At 51.0% G+C, this 23,840-nt stretch overlaps 1 protein-coding gene across 3 annotated transcripts in view; it reads right to left on the bottom strand.

Moving 5' to 3' along the window:
• Positions 1-1,180: 1,180 nt before the first annotated feature.
• The window catches only part of RASSF5 (Ras association domain family member 5), a 70,512-nt gene continuing 47,852 nt past the window's right edge, over positions 1,181-23,840 (bottom strand). For 2 of the 3 annotated variants that reach the window (XM_057727716.1, XM_057727719.1), the window contains 4 exons: positions 7,422-7,532; positions 5,825-6,122; positions 5,205-5,320; positions 1,181-3,583 (listed from right to left, as the gene is read on the bottom strand). In XM_057727716.1, coding sequence (XP_057583699.1) covers positions 3,431-3,583; positions 5,205-5,320; positions 5,825-6,122; positions 7,422-7,532 — 678 coding nt within the window. In that variant the 3' untranslated portion in view covers positions 1,181-3,430. The remainder of the gene's footprint in view (positions 3,584-5,204; positions 5,321-5,824; positions 6,123-7,421; positions 7,533-23,840) is intronic. The other variant, XM_057727718.1, reaches the window with a different exon arrangement.

The raw sequence follows: 23,840 nt of genomic DNA, 5'->3' as shown, positions 1-23,840 counted from the left end.
CATATGAATACAATGACATGTAGTACTTTTTAAAGTTCTTTCACAGACATGATTTGTTTTGCACAACCCTGGAGAGGTTGGAGGCTCAGAGAGGTTGTGTCTTGCCTTGTTAATCCCTGCTAAAGACACATGCCAGTAAATGGTGAGGCTGGCTCTAAAATGAATGTTCATTCTTCACTGTGGTTTGACCTAGAATTCTGCTGTGACACAGCGCCGTCAAGACTTGTGCTTTGAATGTTTTTTTTTCCAGTAATGGTGACACATTTGCATTGACTCATCTTCCCTTTCCTCCCTGTGAATACCAGAGGTACATGTGAGGAGGCAGGGGAGAGTTAGGCTGTGCAGTGGATTCCTTTTTCTGTGTGCTAAGCCAGATAATCTACACCAAGGTCAAATGTACAACGTTGAACTTAATCCCATGTTGTAAACAAATGAGTTTGAGTGAAAAGCTGAAACTGGTTCATTTCTGGGTTTTGGCAAAATTATTGAAAGACATACTTCTTGGAGGTCTAGGTGAGCAAATGTTACAGACGTGCCCCATGCCGGGACACTTTTAAGAATGTCTGTTGGACAGAGAGTGCTCTCCTAGAGGGGCACTGGGAGTGGACTGGATGAGCTCCGAGGGCCCCTGTTCATTGCACTGTGTGTGATAAATACCAGAAGACAGGCAGTAATTTCTTTTTAAATAACTTTTATGTGGTTATTGCCATAATTACTGAGATGTTTCTTTGATGGACATCAGAGCTAAGGTGAAAGAACTGTTTTAGTCATCTAGCCTTCTTCCTCCAGGTGAGATGATCTCAAAAGACACATTCAAAGACACATTCCTATCTAATTTTAAAATAATTCCAGAAATAGAAGAATCATTGCTTAACTCAATAGCCTATTCTGGTGTTTAATCCTTAGCTCCAGAAAGCGCCTCCTCTTTTCTAAGTACTCTTTCTGTAGTAAGTCCCCTTTCCTCTCCTGCTCTGTGGGGATGCAGAATAGCCAGTCACCTAGGCAATGCCCCCATCCCATGCCTTGGGACAGTTTTCTCAAGATGATTTGAACAGCAGCCTTCATTCCTCTGTTTGTTGGCAAAAAAAAAAAATCTGACTCGGCCACCAAGTGTGTGCATTGCTCTGTTCCCACCCCCTCTGCCAGCTCCTGATTTCCATGAGATGGGGAGATTCAAGGAACACGTCTCTGGTCTGAATCATTTTTGCGACAAGCTTTTATTACTTTTTTTAAAACCCATATAAGAAAGACATTTAAAAAGAAAATAGCCTCAAAACAAACACTTACACACCGGGCAACACAATGGTAGAAGGCACTCCAGCAGTCATGCCCCCCCTGGGAGGGAAGGGATACTCCCTACACACTACTGTTTCGGAGGCTTGGACCTCAGCCTGGGTCCTGGTCTAACTGTGCTTTCGATAAAGTCTGAATTTTCTCATAGTTTTATTATTTCATAAACACCCCTATCTCTTTATATATAGCTGTATGCCTTTATATATATATGTACATGACGTCTTTTCCTTCTCAAAAATAAAATAGCCACCCCATCTGAGGGAGGTTCTCAGCAGCATTCACAGCAGTTGCAGCAGGAGCCGTGCCTTCTATTCATGTTACAGACATGCAGCGTGAAGGAAAGAGGACTCTGCACCCACCTCTGTCAGTAGACAGCAGGGAGAGAGATTTTTTTAAGGGAGGGATGGGATAAGGCTGAGCAGGAGATGGCAGATAACCAGGGCTTTTATGATGTAAAAAGTCTTTTTGAGCTGCTTAGCTTGTCCTGTTTTTGCAGCTCTGAAGACTAAGTAGTCTGCATGATGAGGGGTCCGCATTCTTTCTGGGATCAGGGGTGGTGTGGACTCAGCGAGGGCCAGGGAGGGAACTTCTGAGGCTACACAAAGAAGTGTGGGCTTGAACAAACCCAAGAGAGACCTGGGGAGGCAGAGGACAGCGAAGAAAGGGTCTCTCAGAGGCTGGATTGGAAGACCGGCTCCACTTTGAAAGTCCAGAGTCCTTCTCCCTCTGCACTGGAGTGTCTCTGCAGTCCTGGCTACTTGCTTGAATTGTTTGGCTACTTTTAAGTTTGAACCTAAGGAAGGAGCCAGTATAAACGTAGAGTCGGGAATCTGATCCGTGCTGTCCAGGCAGTTTGACCTCACTTCTTGGAAGTCAGAACCCGGGACCTTAGATGAGAAGGAGGTCTGTGACCCTTATCCCATACTTGGAAGGAAGGCCCTTCTGGCCTTGTCTCCCACACCACCGCGGTTCATTTCCTGGCAGGAGCAAGCCAGAGCCTCATGCAAACGCCCCTGCTCCTGCCCCTCTCTGAAAACAAAAAGGCACTGAGGTCAGCGGGAGGCCAGCCCCATTGCTGGCCATGCTTCGAACACAAAGGACTCCAAGTTGGCTGAGTTGGAGGTTCCCCGCTCTGTACTCAAGGCAGCTCTTCTGGCAGCACCTGGAGATCCCAGAGTCCCAGTGGGAGAAGAAAGGCAGTGCTGGAGGCCAAAGGGCAACCAAGGCAGCCAGGCCTCCCCTGCTCTCTAGCTTGGGGAAGACTGAAGACAGCTTGAACCATTTACCTGCAACACTTTTTGGCTTTGACTGCCTGGTTTCCGCACTCAGCAGGAGACTTTAAAAATGGTAAGTGGCGGGTTTCCCTTTGGGGGAAACACATGAGGATGATGGCAATATTAAATTCAATATTGAAACTTAAAAACAGAGTTGTTGACAGAGATGTGGCTGAAGACCACACATACACAGAGATATATGCCTTTGGGTTTATGTGTGCACAGACTCTTGAGCCATCAGGGCCAGGGCTGGCAGCAGCTTCTCTGGAAATCTCTCAGGTAACCTCAGCTTTGGTGCTCCTGACCTGAGCATCTGGGGCCAGTGGCTTTATGACCATCCCTTAAGCATGAAAAACGGGCACCTGGGGACAGTGGGGGACAGTCCTTTTACGGAGCATTGTCCTGCTTTCATGGGCTTAGCACAGACCTGCTAAAGGAATATGCTACAATTTTGGGTTCATAAATAAAGGAACCGTTGATGGGAAATTAGAAAGAAATTGAAGAATAAAAGCCAGAGAAAGAACATAAATTTTAAAACCTTTTTTCTTTCTTTTGCTGGCTGGTGTGGAGAGAGGCAACTATTTGGTTTGTGAAAGGCCTGCAGATGGTGAGAGGACGCGGCTGATCTTTCACATGAGCGAGCGCTGCTCCTGGGCAGTGTGCAGTGGGCACAGCGTGGTGGCGGGCAGGCCCCAACCCCACACACGCATGTGTTCATCAGAGATTTTGTGCCACGTCTGGAACTGCTGGGCGGGCACAGACGCACCCACCAGAGGTGTCCTGAGAAAACGTGTCTGTTGCAAAATAATAATTAATAATAAAAATAAATCCGTGGACACTGGGAGAAGAGGAAGCCGGACTGGCTAGGCAGGTTTGCCCTGGGATTCTCTTAAGGCCTCCTCCAGTTTCTGCCTAAACTTGTCATACTTCTTCTGCACTTGTTGGATTTTGTCCTGCTCCTCTTTTTCCAGGATTGTTAGGAAGTTCTGGAGCTCAGGGATGGAGAAGGCATCCCACTGTGAGGCAAGAGGGAGATTGGGGAAGAAACAGAACAGGAGACAGGTTAGTTGTTGCACGACCGGAGGGGCCCTGCTGCCTCCCTCTTCACACAGTTTGCACATGCTTTGCTACTGAATAGGCAGCTGTGATGAATACAGCTTGGGCTTTCCATGCCATACCAGCAACAGAATTTCAAATCTTGGCATCTCATGGCCAAGAGTAATTAGTCCATAAGCCATATTTTTATGTGGCAAAGCAATAATCTTAAATTTCTCTGGAGCAGCTGAGATTAACAGTGATGTGGAACTGCCCAGGACCCAGCTGTCTGCTTTGGGGTGATCAGTGACAGGCTCCCAACGTGCAGACCCTCAAGTGGCATCTGGAGGAGAGCTGGACTTGGGCGAGGAGACTGGGTGTCAGCCTGGCTCCACCATGTGACCTTGAGCACATAACTCCACCCTTCTCAGCCTGTTTTCTCATCTGCCGGGGAATTAGGGTATCTGCCTCCCTTGGCTGGCAGAGCAGGTAATAAGGTGAGTCACTTGCGCAGCTCTGCAGAGCCTGGGGGGCCCGGGTCTGCCCAGTGGGACCTGGCCTCTCAGGACAGAAGGCAAGTCCGACTTCTCTCGGGCTGACCCAGGAACTGAGGCCCCCATGGGGCCAGGGGTTTCAACTCCTAAACTCTTTGAGCACAAAGGAACATTGCAGTTTATCTGGTTTAATCCCCATGTTGGATAAATGAGAAAACTGAAGTCCACAGAGGGAACCACAATCACAGACACAGTAACCACAATCACAGAGCTTATAACAGCAGAACTAGAACTAGAACCCAGGCCTCTAAACCCCCAGCCCTGTGCGCTTGCCACGGGGCCAGCAATGTTCAGACAGTTTCAGTGGAATACTTTTTCCAAACAAAATCTTCCACTATATAAAGCAGATAGAAAGTAGAGCTGCCTGGTGGAGGCAGGGAAAGACAGGGCCTCACTTGCCTAGATCCCCCAGATTTTCACAGTGGCTCCCAAGATTGCTTCCCCAAACCCCAGGCCTCCACTGAACGCAGTGTGACAAACTCTGTGAGACCCACCCTGCTCTCGGTCACTCCTTTGTGGCCGCACCTCCCGTGTACCCCAGGCCGTGGGGAGCACCAGCTTGGTTTCATCCCACTTTGCACACAGACTGGACCCTGGGGAACTTGCCTTGGGGGATCAAGGTACGTTTTTAAGAACCAGGGAGAGACAGATGACTCAAAACTACCCATGCCCAGTGGAGCCCAGGGATGAAGCTTGCTGGGCCTCAGGCCATCCTGGAGCAAAGGAACCTGGGTGGAACCAGGGAGTTTCTCAGCTCCCCTCCACCCTGAGTTTTGAGAAATAAAGCATATGAAATCCTGTCTTTCCACAGGCCTTGCCAGGCACAGGCCCTGACTTGCTCCCCCAGGGCGCTTACAATGCTGACTTAAACGCTGAACCTCGGGCTGGCCGGCACTCACCCCGGCTCAATTGCCTTGAGATGTTTTCCTGCTGCGCTGCTGCAGTGTGGCCCCTACCTGTGCTGGGTGGTGAGGACAAGCCCACCAGTGCCCACCCAGCGTGCCCCGCGGGCTGGGTTTGTGCAACAAACAAAGGGTCCTGGACCTACCTCCACCTCTCCAGTTTCATTCTCCTTTAGCACAAAGCTGAGGACATCCGTGTCAGGCCCCGCGAGTAAGCGCAGGTAGAGGGGGCAGTCAGCAACAGAGAGTTTCTGGAAGAGCACTGCAAACCAAGAGAGGGGCTGGCTGCTCATCTTGGAAAAGAAGGGCAGGGGCTCAGGATGGGTGGGACTGATTGGAAATGCAGAGGTGACTGTTTCTAAATGGAAGTAGCCATCCTTTCAACCTAATGAAATGAACCTGACAAAAATAAATAGGGTGACAACCTTTATCTTTGGAGCCTGCTAGAGTGTGAAGCATGTTTCCATTCACGTCATCCCTCGAAAGATTAGTAGGCGTGGTGGGCGGGTTCTATCCCATTCCACAGATTAGGAAGTAAGAGCCCAGGGTGAGGTTTTCCTGAAGTCACGTGTGGAGGGAGGGGCACAACGAGGGGGCAGAACGCACACGTGCTCCTTCCACAGACCTGATGCCACGCGGATGGCTGGACTGCGGTGCCACGAGAAGCCCACTCCTCCCACTCAAGTGTGGCAGGGGTCTAGTGGGGGAGCACAGGCAGAGTTGGGAAAGGTAGTTTCCGGGGCGGGGGGATCTAGCTCTCTCATACCTTGCCCGTCCTTGCGTATCCGCTTAAAAAGTGCAAACTTCTGGGGATTGTCCACGACCATGAACTTCTTGAGTAGCCCCTGGATGACCTCACTGACCGTGGTGGTGCTGCTGATGTGTAGCTGCTTGATGGCATCGAGTGGCAGGTAGAAGGATGTCCGCTTGTCCGTGGTGGCCGCCAGGTCCACTTCCTTGATGGCATCATAGATGGACTGGGGCCGGATCCCGGCAGGCACTGTCACCGGCCGCCGAAGTTTCAAATGCACTTTGATAAAACCCGTGTAGGTGCCATCTTCACTCTGCCAGGGGGGGAGGTCATGTGGGGTCAGGGTGGGTCTGTGTTGCTTCATCCTGTCTGCCACTCTGGGCCGTGGCCCCAGATCCTGTGGGCTGCAGAGGCCTTTCCTAATAGCAGTGCCATCCCAGTCAAACCCCCCCTGAATTCCTCCTGCCTCTGCTGAACTGGGGGTGCTGGAGGGGCAGAGACACTGTTCCTCCCCGTTGGACCAGGAGAAGGCCCACAGTATCCAGCTACATGTGGGGCTGCTGTGGATTCCCCTCCCGAGAGGCTCAGGCTGCCTGCCCCCAATCTCCTGCCACCAGGCAGATGCTGATTGCCTTTGGTGAGTCCCCAGGCCGAGAGGCAGGGTCTGGAGTGGCCCTTCTAGCTTGCCCGAGCAAACCAAGGGGGAGCAGGAAGGCTCTGTAATAAGGTCCTCAGAGAACCAGTGCACTGGATTTCCTCCTGCGTCTCTTTCCAAATCTCTTTCCAAAACCAAGCAGACTGTAAGACTTAATCCCCTGGGGGCGGTTTGGGGTGGGATGAATTGGGAGATTGGGATTGCCATATATACATTACTAATAAGAAAAAAAATATCAAATTGTACACTTAAATCTTTGCAGTTTATTGTATGTCACTTATATCTAAATAAAAGGTCTTAAAAAAAAGGCAACTAAAGAAAAAAAGAAAAAAAACAGACTTAAACCCCGGCCCATCTGGCTGAAGCCCCAAATAGCCAGTTGCCGCCAGCCACCAGCAGGGGGCAGGGTTCTTCTACCGTCTCCCCTCCCCACTGAAGATGGCCTTTCCGAACCTGGCACAAAGTTGGTGTCCTCCCCTCTCTGAGCTCTGCACCCTCTAAGGAAGCTTTCCCAGTCACAGGCTGTAATGACCAAGAAGGGGAGGAGGAGCTGCGAGCTCCCCTTGGCCAGGGCCTCCTTAGTCATTTGTATGTCATTTAATTCCCACAAGCGCTTTGACAGACAGGAACTAATATCTCTATTTTACACTGACGCTCAGAGAGGTTACGAAGGCTTCCCTACGCGTGAAAAGGAGGAAGAGCCAGAGACTGCATCTGGATCTTCTTCTACAGCCCGTTCTATTTCCCCAAAGCACACGGAGGCCCCTGACAGCCCAGGCTCTCAGCCTCACACAAGCCCAGAGGCCTCCTGAGGCCCAAAGAAAGGGGAGGGCCCTGGGGGAGGCGGGGTAGCCCCAGCATTCAGGGGGAGAGCAGGGGAGCCAAACCGGAAGTGGCCACGGAGCTGGGGGCGGGGGGCGGGGGGGGAGAGGGCAGAGTGGGGGGCAGGTCACTCACCAGTTTCATGCCCAGGCAGTTCTTCTCCCGCGTGTTGTAGCTGTGGATCTTCTGCTTGATCTCCTGCAGCGTGGGCGGGCACCGTGGCTCCTCTGCAGGTTTACAGTCATTCTGGGACAGACACAGATGTGAAGGTGGATGCACAGTGGTTCTCAGGACGAGAACCTCATCCTCCCAAAGGCCTCTCCAACCAAGAAGAAGTGAGCACCAGCCTCACGCAGTGAGTGGGATGGACTCAGGCTGAGACACATCAAAAGTCAAATCCCAGCTGTGCTACTGCGTAGCCAGCTACACCGGGGAAGTGACGTAAATCTCTCTCGGCCCCAGTCTCCTCACCTGTGAAACGAGGGCAATACCCACCCTTCAGGCTTGTTGCAAGACCAGTGTGAAAAGGCCCAGGACACAAGCACTGGGTATGAACCTGGTGAATCAGCAGAGCTGTTTTGCTTATGGAGGGTTGCAATGGAAAGATGCATTTAGATGCTATGGGAGATGCAAAAAAATGCAAGCCACAGTGGTCGTCTCCTCGAGGAAGTAACAATAGAGCTGGAGAGACAGGAATGTACACATGGTCCCGGCATATGCTGATGGGAATGACAGCAATTCTCCTGGATCGAGAGGACCATGGGCACATGGACATCAGTTCAGGGCCCATGTCACTGGCCACACTGCTTTGCACATAATAATATATATATACACACACACATATATACAACACACATATATATATTTACAAAAGGAATGCATGACTGGTGGGGGCAGTGGACTGTAGCCTTCTCGGATAACTGAGGGGATAAAAATCTCTGCTGGACACAGGGAAAGCCAGCGTTTGCTTAGTGCCTCCTCTGTGCCAAGGGCTTGACATGCATTATCTCAGATAATCCTCAGAACCCAAACTGCGAGATAGAGTTTATTACCCACATTTCACAGGTGAGACAACCGAGACTAAGAGGGGTTCAGGAACGTGCCTAAAGCCCTGCAGTTAGTCTCTGCAAAACTAAAGGGGCTCCAGTCTGTTTGGCTGTGTTCTTCCCATGACGTCACAATTTATTCTTCTAACTGCCCCCTTCCCCGACTCCCTCCGAGAAGAATGAAGCCGAGGAGGAGAAGGTCAATGTCCTTCCTACTGTGGAGAGAGTTCGGGGGAGAATTCTGGGATCTAAGCAGCTCTATCTGTCTGTCAATTCCCTGGGTTTCTCTCAAGTCCATTGCCACCCACCTTCCCTGCTTTATCTTCCCTCTGGGAGTGTCTGTGTGGCTGGGGGTCCCTGTGTGGCTGGGAGTGCAGGAGCCACAGTTTGGGGGAATAAATAGGTCAGTCAAAACCTGCCGAGAAAAAAAAAAAAACCTGCCTAGAATTTGCCTGGTCTTAGAAATCTAGCAGACCCAGGGTGGGTCAGGATTCTCCTTTGGCAAATGAGGAAACTGAGGCCCAGAGAGGTGGGGCGACTGTTTTCTCAGGGCTGACATCACGCAGCACCACCCTACAGGCATCTGGTTTGGTTGGGGGATTTCACAGCCGCACTGCCATCACAACATCACCCAGCTGAACGCATTGGGCTCCCACGGCAGAGCTGCCCGGCCTCTGCCCTCCAGCCTGCCTGTGGGAGACAAGTCACACAGAGCAGGATGCCTTCACTTCCTCCTCCCGCTTTCCAGTCCCACAGAGTTGATAAGGTGTCAAGCTCTGTGGCTGCCAAGGGGAGGTGGCGTGTCCTCCCACACCCACCCCTCAGCATGGAGACAAGCTGACATCCTTTTTCCATCACAGCATCTTCCGCTGGCCTGTCTGCTCCCCTCTGTACTGTTGCTTGAGGATCCCGATCAGAACAGCACATACATTTGCATACCTTCTCTTACATACTACATATGTTATTCCTACGTTATAGATTACAGACAGAGGCTCAGAAGGGTTAAGAAACATGCTTGTGGTCCCACAGCTAGTAAGCATCTGCATGGGGCCTGGGACTGAGTCCATCGAAGTCTGGAGCCCGTGCTCTTCTCAATTCAGCACGTGGTCACCCTAGGACAGCCGCTTCTATCACTCCCATAGTGATCACTGAAATTCCATGCCATGGGGCTGGGATGAGCAGCCGCTACACCAAGACCTATACATTATATGACCTGTGAAACGTTCACCCAAGTTTTATCTGATCAGTGGGTCCCCAGAAGCCTCAGGACCTAGGGTTACTGTGTCATCTGTGAAGATGTCAAGGAGGGACTTCTAACCTCTGGCAGGGGGAGGCAGCCACCAGGATGCAGGGCTCATCCTTTTCCTACGTGGCCACTCAGGTCTCTGGAACAGAACCCTGATTCCATTGAGGACCACCCAAGAGGAAGCATACTCCCTGGGGCATCTCCCGTCTGCTTGAGGTGAGCAGCAAGTGGTGTGAGCCTCATAGACTGTCTTCATTCACCGTCAGCTTATTAATCCAGGAACCATCACAATGGAGCTTCTCATTCCTCGTCACTCCCCACTTAGTTCCTGGAGACCCCGCCCCCAGCCCCCACCCCACTGGGCACATCTCTATGGGACCAGGCATGCCTGCTGCCCCTGGGAGCTTCCAGTCAGAAAGACCAGTGTCCGGTTACTATTATTATACTCCATCCTGTCCGTCTCTGAAACACACAGACGTTTGCTCTTTAGGAGTTAACAGCTTTCTCATACTCATCCATAAAACAGAGAAAGCTCTCGAAGCTCCTGGAAGATCTCTCATAGTTTCCAAATGCACTACGGCCATTTCCCTATAAGAAAAGGCAGCTGCGTCATGGCTTTCAAAGGCCAGTATTCCAGCCTGTTTTTGAGTACAGTAAGAGTCAGAGCTGTCTTAACCTAAGGTTTTTTTCTTCCTGTTCTCTTTTCCTTCAGCAGATAACCCATCTACTTTCCCCTTGCCACCACAAACCTGGGGAAGTGACGCAAGTGGCTGTGGGCACCCTTTGCGGGACTGACGCAGAAGACAGCCATCCTGATCTCTGCCTCGTCTGGGAGTGCCAGGAGCCCTGTCTGGCCAGCATGTTGACTATCCCACCCGGGGTCTGCTGCCCACACCAGATCTGGCAGACAAGGTCTGACCTGTGGACTGAATGAATCACCTCCCAAAGCAGGCCAGCCAATCAGCCAGCTGGCCACAGCCACGGGAGTCCACTCTCCTTTCTCACCCTAGAGATGGTAGGAAATCTAGACCAGCGCTTCTTAAACGTGGCTGCACGTGGACTACTCGGGGGGATCTTTAGAAACACAGCGCCTGGGCTGCATCCTGGAGATTCTGATTTAATTGGTCTGGGGTGTAGCCTGGGCAGAGGGATTTAAAAAATCTCCCAGGTGATTCTAATGTGCAGCAGTGTTGGAGAAGAACTGGTATAGACCCCTCCCAAGCAATTTCAGACCTCAAGGGTCCCCATACAGCTGCAGAGCTAACACTTTGGCACCCACAGATATCCACTGCCCCAAAGATTGACCAAGAAGGCTGTATCCAGTGGGTGAACAGATCAATAACATTGTAACCTTCAGAGGGTAAGTCAAAGACCCCACCTCCTATTCACCTTCCAGATGCACAAGTCCTCAAAGTGAAAGATTTGTCTCCCTCTATAAGTAAAAAGCTAGAAACCAGGCAGAGTTTTGTCTCCTGGGGTGGCCCAAGATGGAGACAGAATGGGGCGCTCACTTTTTTATGATTTTAAAGATACAGGCATTGGCCTGTGAGGTGTCTCTCCTAGGAGGCTTACACATCTCAGCGCATCTGGCATGGGAGGCTGCTGCTCTGATTAAGCTCCTGGCATGGCAGATGGTTGAGCTGTTCCCAAGGCACCCAGCACATCCAGGGCACTGGTGAAAAGCAGATTTGTGTTCATAGGTCCTAAGCCATGGAAAGGGCTGTGCCCTCTTTTAACTCTCAGGGTTATTGGGGGTACAGCCAAGTGAAAAGGCTGGGGGCCAGGGGTCAGAGCAGAGATGCCCTTGACACAGTGATCCTCAAACTTTTCAGTAAAATACCATTACACCAAAATAAAGAGGACCATCCTCTTGCAGTCTGGGGCCTACCTCAGAGTAGATTTACCCTAAGCTGAATTTTACTGTAAGAAAAAAATCCAAATACTGGCTAATTCTGTATTCAAATCAATGACACATGTAAAGTCTCAATTTGGGTTATTGGGAAGTGACCCAGCAAAGAAGAGACTCTGAGTGAAGCCTGTGGCATTTAGTCTCTGCAGCTGAGCTCAAGGCAGCCCACGAAAGCCCCCGCAATGAGGGGGACCCCCAGGGTGAGGAGTGGGCTGAGGAGAATGTGCTGGAAGCATCAGATACCTTCAGGCCCATTTTTTTCTGACCCTAAATCACACCAACTTCATTTTTGCCAGAAACTGCACTCCCTCTTTTTAAACTTGTCAGCCTCTTCTTCCTGCACACGGCTTCCATCATCTTACTCCTATCTGTCTATCTGAAGTCCTTCATCTGTCAAGGCCTCTCTGACCACCTCAGCCCTGAACGATGATGACCCTGATCCTTTGTTGTTCTTTACAGGCTAACTACATGCCAGGCACTGTTCCACTCCGCGTATATTACCTCATTTCATCCTCACCACAAGTTTAAGAGGAATGTACTATTATTATTATACCCATTTCACAGATAAGGAAACAGAGCCCCAGCAAAGTTAAAGCTAACCTACGTCCAAAGCTAACACTATACTATCCTGCACTTACATTAATCTCCACGTAGACCATCCACCTTGGCTTTTCTTCCCAGCTAGACTGAAGCTCCTTAATGGCTTAACGCCAATATTTGTATCTCTTCTCCATGCCCAGTGGCCCTGAGCATGAAGCAGATATTAAATGCTTGCTCAAGAACCTTCGATGGTCCCCCATTGCCTACAGGGGGAGGAAAACAATCTTACTTTCTGCTAGGAATTACAGTGTAGTGAGTCTTGGATGGCAGCTTGGACTGAGTTCTGCGAGAGAAGCATGTGTCTTCTCCACCGGGGGGTCCCAGAGCCCAGTTCCAGCCTGGCACGTGGTAGAGGCTCAGGCAATACCTGTGAGATGGACATAAGCATGTGTTCGGGTTCTGACTCTCACGACTAACAAAGTGATCGTGAGAGTGTTGGATCATGTCTCTAAGCCTCAGTTTCCTCATCCATAAAAATCCTTAACTGCCTCATAGGATGGATGCCAAGGTAAAACCAAATGAAGCAGTGGGTATTTTGGAAATGATCGAACTCATATAAAGGCATGTACTGTAACTGTCACTCCAGGCACCCAAAGTCCTATCTCAGTGAGCCAATCTCATTTCTTACTTTCCTGGAGCACTTCTGGATTGGCTCACATGCCATAGGGTTCGTTCATTCCTTTCTCTATAGTAGTGCTTGGCAAACTTTTTCTGTAAAGGTCCAGGGAGCAAATATTTTAGGCTTTGCAGGCTATCCAGTCTCTGCTGCTACTCACCTCTGCCATTGTAGCAGAGAGCAACCACAGGGTGAATGTGGTTGTGTTTCAATAAAACTTTATTTGTGGACTCAGGCCCATGGACAGTAGCTTGCCCACCTCTGTTCTACAGGGTCTTTTGTGTAGTCTCTCTGCCTAGAGTACATAGTGCCCATCTCCCCTAGTTCCGTCTTCTCTGTGTAGCTTCCTGAGAAAATTTCTCTGGCCCACAACAATCTCCTTATTCTCTGCTCTCCTAAGTTTTTAGATTCCTGACATTTTAATTCCCAAATGGAGAAAGGTATTGTGTATGCAGGTTTGTACCGGTCCCCGCCTTCCTCCTGTTATCATACTTGTGTCAAGAATGAGGTGTTTCCTGTGTACTTCCTCCCACCACCAGAGGATGGGCCTTTGGTAACTTCACTCTCACTTGACACTTTTCACAAGTAGACAAAGGCTTTATCACTTCATTGGAATTCTGCATTCCCTCCTTCCCTCCCCAGCCGGGAGGCAGCAAGCTGGCCAAAGAAGGATGCTGCGAGTAGGCAGCTGGGCTCATTCACCGGCTCAGGGGCTCACTTCGGAACACCGGCTGCATGGCCTCAAAGCCTCAGGTCCCTGTCATAGCAAAGCTACAGATTCCCACACGCCACGGACCTCTGCAGCTGCCTGCTAACGCTACCTCCACCACTGCCAGGACCTACGGAGGTGGCCTCACAGACTGTACGGCTACACTCAGCATCTAATCATGCGCTGCCTTTTATTGTTTAATTGTTGTTTCACCTGCGATAATGCCAGCTTCCCAGTGAGATGCTGCCTGGAGGGAGTCAGACAGGATATCTGATGATTATTCTTCTCTTGCACCCTCTGCAGGGCTCAGCAGAGAACTGGGCTGACTTCCAAGGATGTGTCAGATAAATACCTGTTGCTTGGGTGGCAGGGAGAGCGTGGACCAGCCTAGGTGATACTTAGCTCAGAGCCCGGCTTGGACACCAGTCAGGTCCAGGAGCGTCTCACACCGACCTGCATCCCAAGAAGCAGATGCTGAGAAGGTGTGGGCTACGTGGGGCTTTGGCTGGAAGCCTGTCCTTTGGCTCAGCTCTTTGCAGTTTCTTGGTGAAAATGAACGCAAGACCATCCAATGACCTGTGACTTCTGGCGAGTCACTTCCCCTCCCATGGCCTCAGTTTCCTTATCTGTGAAATCGTGAATCGAGACCAGCGAAGCTCTAAGGCCCCTCTGCAGCTCTAAGATTTTACACAGACGATAGGTTAGAGTGGTTTCTTTCATCACTGCTTCCTCTTCTGTTTCAGAGAATTGGGTGTGGGGATGGGGGCCTCTGGGAGGGGAGCTGGGAGCTGGGCGGGTCTGCACTGCAGGGGTGATGACTGGTCTAGAACAGCACTCAGGATGTGCCTAACGTTTCTCTACGACTGGACTTTGCTCCTTACTCACCACTGGCTTTCTCTACTGTCTGCCAGACCCCATGTTGGCCAAGCTCAAGTAGGTCCACGCCTTCTGAACTCACACAAGTCAAGAAAACAAAACAAAAACTATCCCGGAAGCCAGTCACCATGAGTCTTTGCCACATTTCCTCTTTCTTAGCTCTTAGCAAATCTGTCAGCAGCAATTCTTTTGCCCTGTGGGTGGAAACCATGTCCAGGCCTCTGTCTGGGAGGAGAGCCTCAGGCATCAGCGGCAGGAGAATGACCACTGGCAGACGCCACCCACTCCGTCCTGCTGCCCAGCAGCTGGCCTGCCGCCAATGCCTGGTGTCTCTGTTCAGCTCATCCTGAGTAGGAAACGCTGAAGGAAAGGGGCAGGCATCTTTCTGTCTGCACTGGGTTCGGAATGCCCGGCTCGATGCTCGGATCACATCCAAGGCTCATTGGCCCCTTTGTGATGGCCTCAACCAGATGGGAAACAAGAAGCCCCATGGGGCTTCGCCACAGGGCCCCCTCCCAGGTCCTGATGGGCCGTGTTCTAGAATGCCTTCCCCAGCCCCACCCATGGCAGTGAAGGGGTTGATGCCCACAAGTCCCTCTATGGGGCTGTCCAATGTCCCGGAAAAAGAATCAGACTCCTTAACTGTGTTCCCTGATAGGTTATTCCCAGCAGATGAAGGAAGGAAAGAAGCATGAAGCCATCCATACAAGCAGGACCATGTGGAATTTGAGCTGCTTTGGGGGGATGTAGAGGAGGAGCAATGAAAAAAGGGGGAGGGGGGAGTACTTTGAGAAACTAGAAAGAGACTGAAGTCCCCAAAGACAAAAATATGGAGCAGATGGTCCATGTAGAGAGTCAGTCGACAGTAACTGATTGAATTGCCCATGGGTTGGGGACTGTGAAAGGCACCTTGGGACATGAAACCGATGGGGTGTGGTCCCTGTCCTTGGAGCCCACAGGTTATCTGAGGAGGGAGGACAGAGATGCACATACTGTGGACACCGGAACAAGCACGGTGCAACCAGGGACCAGCCTTGGCAGCTTTCCAGGCAGCCCAGCCCAGCTCCGTGCATGTGGGTGCCATGCCTGTGGACTCTCTGGGCTGCCAGCATGTCCTGCAGCCCGGGCCTGGCATCCCTCACTCTTTCACTTCCATCTCTGTCTACCGGCAAGAGCCGGTCACCCAGGGTAGCAGGACCCTTCTCAGGAGGCTGGGAGAGCCCTGTGGCCATGGAGCTTCACGCTTAAGCTCAGGCCCTGTAGTACCTCACTATCATGATAAAAAGCTCAACAGCCAGGCATTTTCAGGCCTTCACACTCACAATCTCATTTAATCCTTGAAATCACTCAATGGAGGAGGTATGTGATTACCCACTAGGCCACGCTGCCTGCACACCCGGCCATAGGTTGGCCTTTACTGGCCATACCCTTGGTCGTCTGTGAAGCTGGGCAAGTCAATCTCACTGAGACTCAGGTTGTTTTGCCTGCGAAACGCAGGTAAGACCTTCTTTATACATTTATGCAGAGATGGAATAAGATTGCACATCTGGAAGCGCTTAGCACAATGTAAGTACACAGTAAGCACTCGATAAACAGTAGGCAGCACACCACCATGGTAACCACCAGCAGCATCAGTAGTCATTCATCTGGCAGAGCAAAGGGAAGTTTGGTTGGTGGGGATTGGCCCCATGTGGGAATCCTCTTGCCTTAACCTTGACCCCTGACAGGCCTTTCAGTCTGGGCCACCTCCACTTTCATCTTCGGGGCTGTGGGCCCCTTTCTCCGCTAAAAAGTATCGGAAATTACATTTTATGATTGGTATAAAGACAAACATGTAAATGGCATGTTAAAGTACTTTCTTCAATCCCAAAGTTCATTTTTTTTCCCTCCTGATTTTAAAAGAAATTAAAATATTTGGGCGGGGAGTCTAAAGCACTGCAGGCCCCTGGCACTATATGCCAACTGTGTCCCATGGATAAGTAGGTGGTGCCTTCAGGTCGAGTCCCAGGTAGGGTGACCAGCTGTCCCAGTTTGCTTGGGACTGAGTTTTCTCAGGATGCAGGACTTTCAGTGCCCAAATCAAGGCAGTCCTGGGCAAACCAGCACAGCTAGTTAACCAAGCCCCAGGGACCCCCTCTCAGTCCTAGACAGACTCCCTCCCTCGCGTTTTCTCTCTACTGCAAGCCCCAGGACACAGCTTGTTCTTCTGTCCTCTCTAAAACTGCACCCTTGTCCTCTACCCTGGAGGTTTTCCTGACAGTCCCACCCCACGCCCAGCCTGGCTGCAGCCTGGACACAGGTGTGCTGGCTGCCTCTCAAGAGCAGCACATGTGCCTGCAGATTGATCACAGAATGGAAACTTCCCGAGGGCAGAGATGGCCTTGTTCACGGACGCAGTTCCTAGAACAGCACCTGGCACACAGGAGGGGCCATTAAACATTTGCTTAATGAATTGAATAAAACACAAAGAAGCAATAAGACACACATGCGCACACACACAAAACCCCCCAAAAAATCTAAGGAAATGAAAGGTTCCAGAATTGCATAAGGGTCTTACAGATTCCTGCTCCATCAAACCTACCTACTTCTGAGACAGTAACCGGAAATCAGAGGAGACTCCTGCGCTCTGTTTCTGAGGGTAGATGACACAAACCCCTTCCATTTCTGTTCTCCCCTCCCCTGGGCCTTCATGAAGCCCTTTCCTTTTAGCTCTAAAGTGTGAATCCAGGCAGAATAGGGTGACACCTGTTCTATTCTAGTGGCCACAGGAATTCTCCCTTGGGGCATCTGCTTGTGTCCTCAAGAGTTTCTAGGGTGTGAGGAGGTCTTTCTTCAGGTTAGCTTTCCTCACTGGATTTCCTTCTAGGCTCCTGTCGCCTTTCAGTCTCCCTGACATCTTAGTTTGATCATTCAGTCTGAGAGGTCCTCCTCCTCATCCAAGAGAATCTGCCCTCTGGAACTGACATATCTTTTGGGGATACTTTCCTGAATCTGCCAGTTCTATCTAGAATTAGAAGACTCTTCAACAACATCAGCTTACACCCCAATTATTCCAGCACTGGTTTCTTCCTCTATACAGTAGTATGAGTTGTGTCTAAACCTGTCTCCCCCAGTAGACCATGAACACCCCAACGCCAGGAATTGTACCTTTTCCATCTCTGTATTCCCAGAGAACCCAGGACCAGAGCACTGTGGAGTGAATTAGGGATGATGGCAGGCCAGATGAATGAGTGGGTCCCAATACCTCATCCTAGACTCCAGTCTCATCAAAGGCTGGACTCAGCTCTTTAGAATCAATTTAAAGAGGACTCCACTGTAAATCATATGTCTGACAAGGGATCAAGATCCAGAATCTATAAAGAGCTCCTATAACTCAACAATAAAAAAACAAACAACCCCATTAAAAATGGACAAAGGACTTGAATAGACATTCCTTCAAAGAAGATATACAAATTACCAAGAAGCACATGACAAGATGTGCACCATCACTAGTCATTAGGGAAACGAAAATCAAAACCACAGTGAGATGCCATCTCACACCTATCAGGGGGCTATTATCAAAAACACATAAAATAACCTGTGTGTGCATTGGTGGTGGAAATGGAAAATGGTGAAGCTGCTACGGAAAATGGTATGGCGAGTCCTCAAAGGATTAAACATGAAATTACCACATGATCCAGCAATTCTATTTTTGGATATATATCCAAAAGAAGTGAAAGCAGGACCTGAACAAGAGATTCATACACTCTTGTTCATAGCAGCCTTATTAACAACAGCCAAAACGTGGAAGCAACCCATTGATGGATGCCTGGATAAACAAAATGAGGTACATACATATGATGGAATATTACTCACCCATGAAAAGGAAGGAAATGACACATGCTGTGTGCTACAATGTGGATGGACCTTGCAGACATTATGCTGAATGACATAAGCCATTCACAAAAGACAAATACTTTATGATTCCACTTATGTGTGGTTCCTAGAGTAATCAGATTCAAAGAGACAAAGTAGAATAGTGGCTGCCAGGAGCTGTGGAGAGGAGGCAATGAGGAGTTACTGTCTAATGCGTACAGAGTTCAGAAGATGCAAAAGTTCTGGAAAGGATGGTGGTGACAGTAGTACAACAATGTGAAAGTGCTTAATGCTACAGAACTGTGCACTTAGAAATGGTTAAAGTGGTAATTTTTATGTTATATCTATTTTATTACAATTAAAAAAAAAAAAAGAAGATTCCAAGGGCAGGGGAACCTGGAGGCCATGTAACCAGCTGGATTCATCTGGTTCCCATAAAGTTGGGAGTGTCTCTTATGTTCTATATTCCAGGAAAGTGAGGGGTCAGTCCTATTTCTAAGAAAGTGGGCCCTCATCACAGGACCTCCAGGACCTGCCTCTTTTCCTAGGCCCAGCCACTCTCCTGCCAGGTGCACTGAGAAATGGCTGAAGCCTAGGGATGATCTGGACAGCCCAGCCCGGCTCAGAGGAGCCACTGCAGCTAGGACAGGGCCTTATAGCTTCTTAGACAACACTCCAGAGGGCACCTTAGTTGCAATTCAGAAGCCTGGGCTCAGAGATCTGGAACGGGCCTCGAGATGAACAGTCCAATGGTCCACATTCTGCAGGAACCTGAATCGTTAGGCAATTCAAGCAGTGGGCACGTCCCACCCTGCTTCAGATGCTCTCCTCCAACCTCATCACAGCTGGCCACGGACAAGGAGCTACCCTGGCTTTCCAACCTCATATGCCCTAGAGAAATGGATGCAACACAGCAAGAGGAAGATTGGGGCAACACTGTCTCTTCTTTCCTCTGCAGGCCACGGAATCACCCAGCTGGGAGCTGGGAATTGGCTTGCTTTCAGAGTTTTCCATCCTCACCTCCAAATCCCTTCCTCACTCTCACCTGGTGGACATCTTTGCACAAGAATGTTTTGATCACAGGGTTCCTCAGCTTCTAGGATCCCATGTGCTCTGACAGTCATCAGGTCAAGCCCTACAGAGTCTCTGGACTGTGAGAGACAGGTGGCTCTAGGAATCCAGCCCGTGTGTAACAATCACAGGCCCTTTCCCAGGACGTGGGCGCCAGGACAGCAGGCGCACCTTCTCCTACCATGTGCGGGCTCCAGCTCGGGCTGAGCCTCTGGCGGAGAGGGCATTCAGTGACATAAATGATTCAGAGAATTCCAAGGTGGTGAGCGGCACATGGAAGCCAGTCTCAGCTCCCCGCACCCCGCACTCCACACCCGCTAGGAGGGGTGGGGCGGCTGGGACACCAGCTCGCTGCCCTGCTGCGGGGAGTGAGTCCCTCTTGGCTCGCCTCTAACGGGAAGCCCGCCTGTGCCTTCGGCTTTGCAGGCTGGGCTGGTGCTGGGTGCTGGAGCCTCGCCACCGGCCCACACATGCCCTCCCGTCCTTGTGCTGCCTGCCCTGCTAACCCAGCCCACGCCGGTGCTCCGGGATTACCCTGTGATACTGAAACATGTCTATTGGTTATTGAGTAGCTCAGAATCTTTGCACATGTGTGTCCTCTCACTGTGTCCTGAAGGCTCGGGGCAGCCACATCTGGTTTCCTCTCTCCTAAACCGCCTGCTAAAGTGCGCTGCTCTCAGTGACTCCAAGACGAACGCTGCTGATGTGGGGCTGCATCTGTGGGCATTTGCTGGCCTCAGGCTGTGGCTTCAGCTACTTGGGTAATCCTGGAAAGAGCCCCAGGAGAGGCAGTATAGCTTAGGGGCTGGGGGCTCTGCTGTCAGAATACGTGAGCCCAAGTTGTAGATCTGCCCCTTGCTACTGTGTGACCCATGACCTTCTTCAGTGCCTCAGGTTCCTCACTGTTAAATGGAAACCATATATACAGTTGATGCTTCATCAATGCTGGGGTGAATATAACGCATAGTAGGCCCTTGGTATCCTGTGTCTGCGGATTCAACCCACTGCAGACCTCACAGTACCATATCGTGTTTACTATTGAAAAATATCCACACATATTCACACCCACACAGTTCAGACCCACGTTGTTCAAGGGTCAGCTGCAGGTGATGTGAGGACTAAATGAGTCTATACACTTAGAAGAGTGCCTGGCTCACATCAAGGCCCAGTAATTGGCTATTATTGTTTTCCATTCTTACCACTTCCCAGCAGACGCCTAGCTCCTGCCCTTTCTCTGTGCTGCGAACAGAACCTTATGCCTCCACACACCCCAATCAAGAACCCCACCTCCTCACATCACAATTCAACACCCATCTGCATTTCTCAGAACGGCCTTTATAATCCCAAGCCCAGGAGTTCTTCACGCATTCTCACAGCCAGATGCTGGGCTCTCTTTAGCAATGATTCTCCACGGGAGGCCGAGAGCAGTGAGCGTGCTTCCCGAGGTCACCCAGAGTGAAGGCGGGGGGCTTGGGTTGCCAGTCCCAGTGTCAGCCCCACCTGAGGGCCTGGGGCCCCTGCCCGCTCCACCTGGGCTGTCTGAGAATGCTCAGACTACTGGGGTCACCAAACTGGGATCTTCACTTGCTTAAGAATTAAACGGGGAAAGTAAAACAAATGAGAAGTGTATTGATTTCTCCCCCTTCAACCTGCCATTCCCACGGCTGAAAGGCAGACAGGAGAAATCCATCGTGGTGGGCTCTCCCACCTCCCCACGTGGGTCCCTCTGCCCCAAGCCCCCGGGAGGCCCCCCTCGAGGAAGGACCACGCCGACTGTTGCCAGCAGGTGCCAGGGCCGGTTGCTTAGTGACCCAGCCCTGCCTGCCCTCATCCTCCAGGGCAAACAGCTGAACAATCACAGATGGGGTGGAAGGGGCCTGTCTGTGTTTGGAAAGTTGTCCTTGCATTTTCTGCTCACTCAGTGAGATTTTTCTTTTTAGAGTCACTGGAAAAATCCATTGATTCCACATCCAGAATCTTAGCAAGCCTCCCCTTCTCACAGTCCTGAGATCCGCTTTCACATACTTTGCTTAAAGTGCTGTGCGTGTGTCCTTCGGGAGCCCCCACTGCCTCTTAAGGAAAGAAGCTTTTTGAGGAAGAACCTCCAAGCCCCCTCCTCCTCTAGGAAACATGCATTAAATGACTACCATGTGCCGGGGACACAATGATGAACAAGATATGGTTCCTTGTCCAGAAACTTACAGCCCATAAAAATGAGGGATAGGAGAGAAGGAGATGCTGGTGTTTTGGGAGCAGAAAGAAGGGAGCATTGGAATTCCCTGGTGGCACAGTGGTTAAGAATCTGCCTGCCAATGAAGGGGACACGGGTTCGAGCCCTGATCCGGGAAGATCCCACATGCGGCGGAGCTACTAGGCCCATGTGCCACAAGTACTGAGCCTGACTACCATCACTACTGAAGCCCACACGCCTAGAGCCCGTGCGCCACAACAAGACAAGCCACTGCAATGAGAAGCCCGCGCACTGCAATGAAGAGTCGCCTCTGCTCTCTGCACCTAGAGACAGCCCGCACGCAGCAACAAAGACTCAACACAGCCAATAAAATAAATAATAAATACATAAATAATTTTTTTTTTAAAAAAAAGGAGCATCAAGCTGCAACTGGAAATGCTCTCTAAACACCCCAGACCCACCAACCCCCACATCCTCCTTGCTAACCCACACTTCCCCAGCCATGTGTCCCTATGGAGGTTATACCCGCCTACTGCCCCTCCACGTGTTCTGGCCAACAGAGGGCCCTGCCTCACACTCTCCATTGCGAGGCTGGTGCCCTGCGGCCCCAGCTCCCCTTGGGGCCTGCATCAGGGTGTGGGGGACAGGCCAACGCCACTCCTCACTCTGGGGGAGAGCCAGGAGACGAGAAGGATAAGGAGGGCTCACGGGCTGGGGGCTGATGAGGTGATGCTCACAGAGTACGGCGACCACGTTTCCCAAGAGCAGAACAGGAAAAAGCAGCCTGGATTTTAGCATCAGGAGATTGGCTGAATGGAAAAAAGAAAACAGTTGCCTGCAGCAGGTCACCAGATGAGAGCTGGGAGATCGGAGCTTATTTGGAGCCTTTCAAAACTTGACTCTCACCCAAGATGCCATGTGTGTGGTGGGAAGAGCATGTGTTTTGGAGTTGGATGAGCATGGGGTGGGGGCCTCGCCCTTGGCGAAGCCCCCCCCCACCGCCCCACACGACCTCATCGAACGTGCCAACCTTTTGGCTTGACAGCAACAGAAGTTCTGCCAGTGTGGTCTGTCAGGCGGATACGCTCTGCTGCCGGCCTCCCTGCTTTTTTTTTTTGCTTAGAATTGTAGCCTCATCCGCAGCAGGGATCCAACCAGCTGGAGTCACATCGTGCAGCACTGTGGACACGGAAGGACTGATAAATGGGCTGGAGGACGATGGCCTTAACGAGCACAGCGCCCCTCCCTGCCTGTATCGCTTACACGCAGGCCGGCTCAGAAACAGGGGAATGGCTGTCATGACCCCTAACGGTCTCCTCCAGCTCCAGGAGCCTCCCCACTTTTCAGAGGTGAAGTTAATCTCCTGCAGCCCTCCCAGGGGCTGCTCGCAGCTCTGGCACTGCCAGCCTGTCCCCGGCCCCCTCCTAGGCTCTTTATGCCCAGGCTCTGTGATTTCAGGAGCCGGTCCCTCTCTCCCCCCATCTCGGGAGCTGCTGCCCCGTCCTGAAGGAAGTCATGTGGCCGCAGGGCAGATGCAGAGTGTCTTCCCCCTGGATGACCCTCTGCCCAGGGGCCCGCAGCTGGACACTTCATGGGTGGGGAAGGGGAGCAACTAGGGTCTGTTGCAAAATGTGGCTGAAGCCATAGGTCTTTAAGTGTGGAGACCACATTTTATCCACCTCTGTATCCCCCAGCCCCCAGTGCTCAGTGCTATAGGAAAGCTAACAGCACAACATTTCCATTGAGGCCAGGCACTGTGGGGTTTTGGATGCTACATAACAAGCAGGAACCAAGTATGGGCTTTGCTCTGGAAGCAAAGGGGAGGCTCTGAAGGCTTTGGGACACCAGGATGACATGCCATCGAATGCAGGGTACACAGGAGGGGAAGAAACAGGATGGAAACTGGTCAGGTGACCTCCTGGAGCATCTAGGGAAGAGGTGACACGCCTCCAACATAGGGCAGGGCAGGGGACAGAAAGGAGCGACCGACATCTGCAACACGGTGGAGGCAGAACCCACAGTGACAGACTGGATGGAAGGGACGAGTGGGGAGACCCCTGAGGTTTCAAAGGTGGGGAGCTAGGAGGATGGGGCAGAGACAGGGAAAGAAATCAATAACGGGCAAAGCTACAAGCTGGTTCTGGACATTAAATTTTAGCATCTGAGGGGCATGGGAGACCTTAGTAGGCTATAGAAAATTTATTCTAGAGCCAAGAAGAGAGGTGAGATGGAAAATGTAGGCTGAGGAGTGATAAGTAAAGCTGAGAGGGGATGGGGTGGGAGAGGAGAAGAGACAGGGACCAGGACAGCACCACGGACAGAAGCCACAGGCTCAGTGAGTTAAGCCTGAAGTTTTCTTCCACTACAGCTCCCTTCTTCCTCCTGGCCCTGAAATTAAATGCTCCTCATTCTTGGCAAATTTATCTGCTCCTTTT

This window comes from Hippopotamus amphibius, chromosome 3 (genome assembly GCF_030028045.1).
Source record: "Hippopotamus amphibius kiboko isolate mHipAmp2 chromosome 3, mHipAmp2.hap2, whole genome shotgun sequence".
Lineage (NCBI taxonomy): Eukaryota > Metazoa > Chordata > Mammalia > Artiodactyla > Hippopotamidae > Hippopotamus > Hippopotamus amphibius.
The sequence above is the reverse complement of the archived record's forward strand: the minus strand, read 5'-3'. Positions and strand labels throughout refer to the sequence as shown.